The sequence below is a fragment of the Lycium ferocissimum genome, chromosome 10 (assembly GCF_029784015.1).
Source record: "Lycium ferocissimum isolate CSIRO_LF1 chromosome 10, AGI_CSIRO_Lferr_CH_V1, whole genome shotgun sequence".
NCBI lineage: Eukaryota > Viridiplantae > Streptophyta > Magnoliopsida > Solanales > Solanaceae > Lycium > Lycium ferocissimum.
Genome location: NC_081351.1, coordinates 28,602,985 through 28,608,930, shown reverse-complemented (window position 1 = coordinate 28,608,930; position 5,946 = coordinate 28,602,985). Strand labels below are relative to the sequence as shown.

At 31.7% G+C, this 5,946-nt stretch overlaps 1 protein-coding gene across 1 annotated transcript; it reads right to left on the bottom strand.

Annotated features, from left to right (window-relative positions):
* Nucleotides 1–715: 715 nt before the first annotated feature.
* On the bottom strand, nucleotides 716–5,612 carry LOC132033195 (probable jasmonic acid carboxyl methyltransferase 2). Its single transcript, XM_059423095.1, has 4 exons — nucleotides 5,465–5,612; nucleotides 4,547–4,951; nucleotides 2,154–2,429; nucleotides 716–1,258 (listed from the first exon to the last, which is right to left on the bottom strand). Exons 1-4 carry the CDS (start codon nucleotides 5,537–5,539, stop codon nucleotides 884–886), a joined length of 1,131 nt encoding a protein of 376 aa, XP_059279078.1. The 5' UTR covers nucleotides 5,540–5,612; the 3' UTR covers nucleotides 716–883.
* Between the last annotated feature and the right edge of the window lie 334 nt (nucleotides 5,613–5,946).

Genomic DNA, 5,946 nt, shown 5'->3' with positions numbered 1-5,946 from the left:
TGAACAAAGCTTCTCCCTCTTCTCTCTCATACGAAACCTAGGGTTTCATTGTATATTTTCCACATTCTAAATGTAACATTGAATGAATCTGCAAATTGCTTGGAGAACTGCAACAAGGAGATTGAGAAAAAGAATTTGAACTAAAGTTACTCTAGAAGCATAACAATGTAAAACGACACGATCATCATTTTAACTGGAAATTCTCCAATAAAAAAAAATAAAAATAAAAACACTCAAGCACTACTGACTTCATCCTAGTGTAAATTCCCTCGGTACATTTCCTTAGATACACAACCTGACAACAAAAGAGCAACTGCAATGTCCATTTAAAGAGAAGACAATTGAGTTTCTTAATTATATTTGATATTATCGTGAAATTAACTCATATACGTTCCAACTCTTCAGGCATGTCCTATAGAATAACTCACACGTTGTATCTTTTAGTTTACTAGTAATTAATGAGGAAAATTATAGAACTTATTTTTATTTTTATTATTATGTTTTAGGGGGAAAATGAGAGAAAAGGCCGAAAAAAGGAGAAAATAGATAAATAGCATTTTTGGCCAAAGAGATGTACCACATCACTCTTTCATTGCCTAGCTTTATAATATATATAGATTCGAAAAAGTTGATGAGTTAATATTAAACTAGATACTTGTAGAAGTGATAATAAAATAACATTATATTGTTAGTAAGCTAGTGTCAACATTTTCAAGCATTCTAATATAAAAGTATTTCATTAATTGAGGCACAATGTTACAACAAGCAGTTGACACGTATTGAATCAATTGAAATTGAAAGAAAAAAAAAATGATCGGACCACTGTTTAACATGTGGAGTTTACATAGAATCATTTTGTTTAGTCTACTACTTTGAGCATAAATCAGTCCTTGCGTGTGAGAGAAACAACCAAATTAACATAGATGGCTCTCTTCTTGTACACATAATCATCCACAAGATCACTATAAACACTAAACAAGTCATCCATAATTTCATTTCCAAAATGAGATTCCACCATTGATTCAACCACAGCCCTTATTGTTTTAGCCACCTGTTGGCCCCTTGATAATAATATTTTTTTGTCTTCACATTGTGCTGGTGAATTCGAAGAAATGTTCGCGTCCCACTCAATCTCAAAAGCATCAATATGATTAATCATAAATGAGCCTTCTTTTTCAACAGTAATTTTCAATTCCTCAGGGCATGGTGCATAGTATGGTGCATTAAAGGAATCTATTTTCTCCTCGTCTACTAGGCCCTGCAATAAAGGAAGTCGTACGATTAATAAATATTCACTAAACTGGTCCCAAATTGATGGTAGTTTGAGCAATATGTGTGTATGCCACATATTAATCTTCAGGACAAAAGATGTATATGGCTTAATTTTTTTTATTTTTTATTTTTCAATTTCTAACTATATATCACATTTCAAACATTTTTTCTCCAAAAGCTACTTCATTTTCAAGTTGTTATCACATACATGAAAAGTACAAAAATGGAGAAATATTTTTCCTTATCAGCCAACACTGAATAGAATTGCTGTAACAATCTCATTCATCTTCATCCTATTCTAGATGACTAGATTTGTAACCATGTATATACCTATATATTCAAATCTAGTTATCTAAAATAAGATGGAAGATGAGATGAGATTAGTTAGGACAAGTATATGCATTATCTTGAGTTTTGTCGATCTCCTGAGAAGAGGATCGTATAACTAGAAATGATATTTATAAATTACAAAATTAGATCTCTTGTGCGTTGAACATAGCGAATACTATAAATCAAACATTGGTTTATACATGTAACAATTATACATATCTCAAATCTGAGTAGATTGGGTTGACTTTATGTTATTCTTACTGTTTATGTCGCTCTGCTTAAACTCATCAAAATTCAATACCACATAAAAAAAAAGTTTTCTATTTCTAATTTATAGGTATATATATCTTGACAAGACTAAGTAGAGACTCGCAAAAATTGTCAAATCAAATGCGACACTAATTTGAACTCTCGAAAAAAATATGAGAAGGATGTTCATATTGAATCTTAAGACTAAGATTTCGTTCTTTTTTTTCAAATTATTCAGTATACTAAAAAAAAAAAAAAAAAAACCGTTTAACAAAAAACTAGGATAAGTTGAAGAAAGTAACCTTGGAGACCAAAGTAGAGAGTGCATGTGCAAGGAGCTCCCATTGGTAGTAGCAACCATCTTCAATGGTGGGATCAATAGAGCTCCTCCCCATCAGTGACAACAACATCCTCCCTCCGGGAATTATCTCCGGCGATCGTGATCGGAGAAATGAAGAGAAGTCTTTCTGAAACTGTGACACGTATGCATTGATGACTTCACTTGGACTAGTCTTTGATATGTATAACTTCCCTTTGTTTAGGGCTGTCCTTGCATTAATACCCAAACCAAGTGGAACCTGTTGGATGATTTTTCCAATTAGCAAAATCAATGTTTACATTGAATTCCAACAAAACACTTAAGTTTCATGACCGATAGTGTAATGATTTTTACTTTATTGGTGTAATTTAACATGTTGCAACCTATCATTCATCATGAGTTATCAATAATGCTTATTAGATAGAATTGGCGGCATATCTTTCAACCAATCTAATTGTATAAATGTTGTATCATCTTTTATCCAAGAGAAGATAATACATGTTGAGTTTCACATTTTCGGTAACGCAAAACGATTCAAATAAATGAGATAGGCCAGGTGTCTGATATGACTGGTTCCCACAAGTGGTACGCCTGCTATCAAGGTGAGTCAATTCCTAAGTTTGTCCTCCACCGATTGCAATTAATAAAGTGCTTGCTGCTAAGTTTGTATGTACACGTAATAATAATAATAATAATAATAATAATAATAATAATAATAATAATAATAATAATAACAACAACAACAAAAACAACGACAACAACAACAACAATGAAAAAAACCAAAAACACCTCATCGCATATCAATTTGGTTTTTTTTTTTTTTTTTTTTTTAAAACGAGAAAAAAAATATGGAAGCACGAATGACTTATGTCCCAGTGAAATCTATCATATATCTATGCATATTTATTAATTATAGTGGACTCAGTTATATTTGTATATTAACTTGAAGTCATTATACATAGGAATCATAAACTCCAAATCTTATGAGTTTTAGAAAAATATTTTTCAAAAAATATTTGTTAGTTTAATGTGAAGACGCCCATTTAAAAAAAAAAAAAAAAAAAAAAACAATTTGTATCATTTCAGAATAAAATTGTGTTTTAAATCCAAATACCATATTTTTTTGGTTAGAAAGTGTTTTCTAAACCAAATGGACATCAGCTAATATATATATATATATATATATATATATATATATATATATATATATATATATATATATAATTTTAATTTAATCAAAACGCAGTTATGTAATTTTTTGGTTCTTGGAAATTAAAGTTCTTTAACCAAATGGGCATAATCAAAGTCAAGCTAAGCTAGTTACTTAATTAAACTCAGTAGTCAGTACACAAGTCTCCTAATGCAATTAAACTTTCCTTTTGTGGCTAATTAGCCTTGTTTTAAACTTCACAAAGCCCTCTATATATCTTCCACCAGAGGTCTCTCACTGATATTATATTGGAGGTTTACATCTTAATGTTGCAACTGCAACCTATACTACTCCGTCATTTAGAGACCACATTTTCAAACAAGAATTGACACGTAACAATAATTGATTGTTACTCGTTACCGTGTCTTATCTGATTTCATTTGGTCATTGATGTGGTCCATTACTTGTCCGTAATTTTTGATTTCGAAAATTCAATGAGTGGGTACGTTGTTAACTAACTTTGTCTGGATTTAACGTCAGGTAGTCAATTAAATCACGTGTGGGCGGGCCCTGGAGTTCGAGGATCAAATTATTTAATCTTTTATATGATAATCCAGATATAATTTTTTTTAGAACTTTAAATTAATTAAAATTTGAGTACAAAAAATTATATAAAAAGTAGTAATAGTATAAGTTACAATAATTAATGATTCAAAATATATTCAAGACAATTGTGAATTTGCGATTAGTGTTACTATCTCACGTTGGTGGTGGATGTGAGATACTATTTCATTTTTTATCTGATGTGAGATGTTAGACAATATAAGATAATTTGGCTTCTTATATGGTCTTGGCAATTTTCACATATGTTCATGAGCTAGTTTTGGGATTGAGTTAGACGACTCAATATTCACTTTTTACACGGTATCGGAGTCATGCTCATTCCATTTCATTATTTTCCCGATGTTGGGTAATCATATGGTTTTCACGCTCCAGTCCCCAAGCCTGGGCATGCAGAGGGTGTTGACCAATCCCATGTGTAATCATATGAGACACTTGGTGTTCATATATGTCTTGGGCAATCTTTATCTTATGAGCTACTCTTTTAAAGTTGAGTTAGACTTGATATCCAAGTTTTTGATCAATTAGAAAAAATCTTGTTGACTAATCAAATAATAACGGTACAACATAAATTGAAACAAAAAAGTATGAAATTTCACACTGACCCGAGAAAGCCAATGGAGACTGGAGGAAGAGTGAACAAAGTGCAAGCTCTTTAGGGGGAAAAGCCTTCCATAAAATGAACCAGGAACTCCAGCAACATAGCAACTTTCTGAACCTTTTTCTTCTTTTATTTTCTGAAAAAATGCTGGCAAGGACCTAAATATTTCATTGAAATCATTGCCCGGAAGATCATTAAGAGAAATTCTCAACTCCGGGAAGGAGCTGCCCGATTTTCGGCACGTGGCATCTATGATATCTATAATTTCTGTGACGACCATCAAAGCGTTCGGTCCAGAGGAACAACCCAAATCTGCAACGCCAATGCTCTCCGGCACCTTTTTGTTGTTGCACATAATGTTTAAAATTGCTTCCTCAAGTCTTGAATTCGTCACTGATATTATCTTCCTCTACGAAATCACATACCAAATTCAATAACATGGTGTAATTTTTTAGTGAAAAATAGCAGAGTGTGCAAATTAAAGCGGGCATCTGAATAGTCTTTCATACAAAAAGAGTCTTCGTTTGAAAAAAGATACTGTAACTTTTCAATTGGCTCAACTTTCTTAGATATAGTCAATTTGAGTATCAATCCAATCATGGAACAACTTCAGAGATAAAACGTATATTATATTAGCTTATAAAGTAGGCCAAGTTGGTGGCTTTACTTAATTCCACTCTTGTAGAATTAAAGGGCTAAAATAATATACTTCGTTTAGAGAAGCTTACTGTAATATTATCAATTGACCACATGCATGCAGAGATTTATCTAGAGAAACGATATTATGTTGATAATATCAATAAAATCTTTTAATTTCACCTAAAAGAAAATTTGAGGCATGAATTAAATGAACGGAAGTGATAAGGAAAATAAATATTTTCGTCTTGCTTTTATCATTTGATGAAGATAATTAGAATGGAACCTGGATGTTGGAGTTTTTGGCATAGCTAGTCTCTCCTTCTCCATTGTTCATGTGAAGTACCTGCAGGATTTCCATCTTTAATAAGTATTATAATTATTTCTCCTCTCTTTTCTTATTTCTTTAAAGAGCTTTGCAGTGGTGGAGAATAACTGAAATTGTGCTAATTTATTTATAGGCTTCACCAGGGCTGCACCTTTTCCTAAACCTTGGACAAGATAACTCTTCCACCACAGCCACAAGTTCGACTTTTATACATCGTACTACTTGTATTTTAGTGAAGACTTTATTTATGTTATATGACGTACAGAACTTTTTTGTTTTTATTGTCGGGTAATCTGTAATTAATAGTATTAAAAGTACTATTTTCTACCCATTTTACCGTATTATTACTCCTCCTAACTGTTGAACTTATGTGGACCTATTTAATTAAACACATAGTTTAAAGAAGGAAAGAAGACTTCTAGAGTTTGTGATCTTAAACA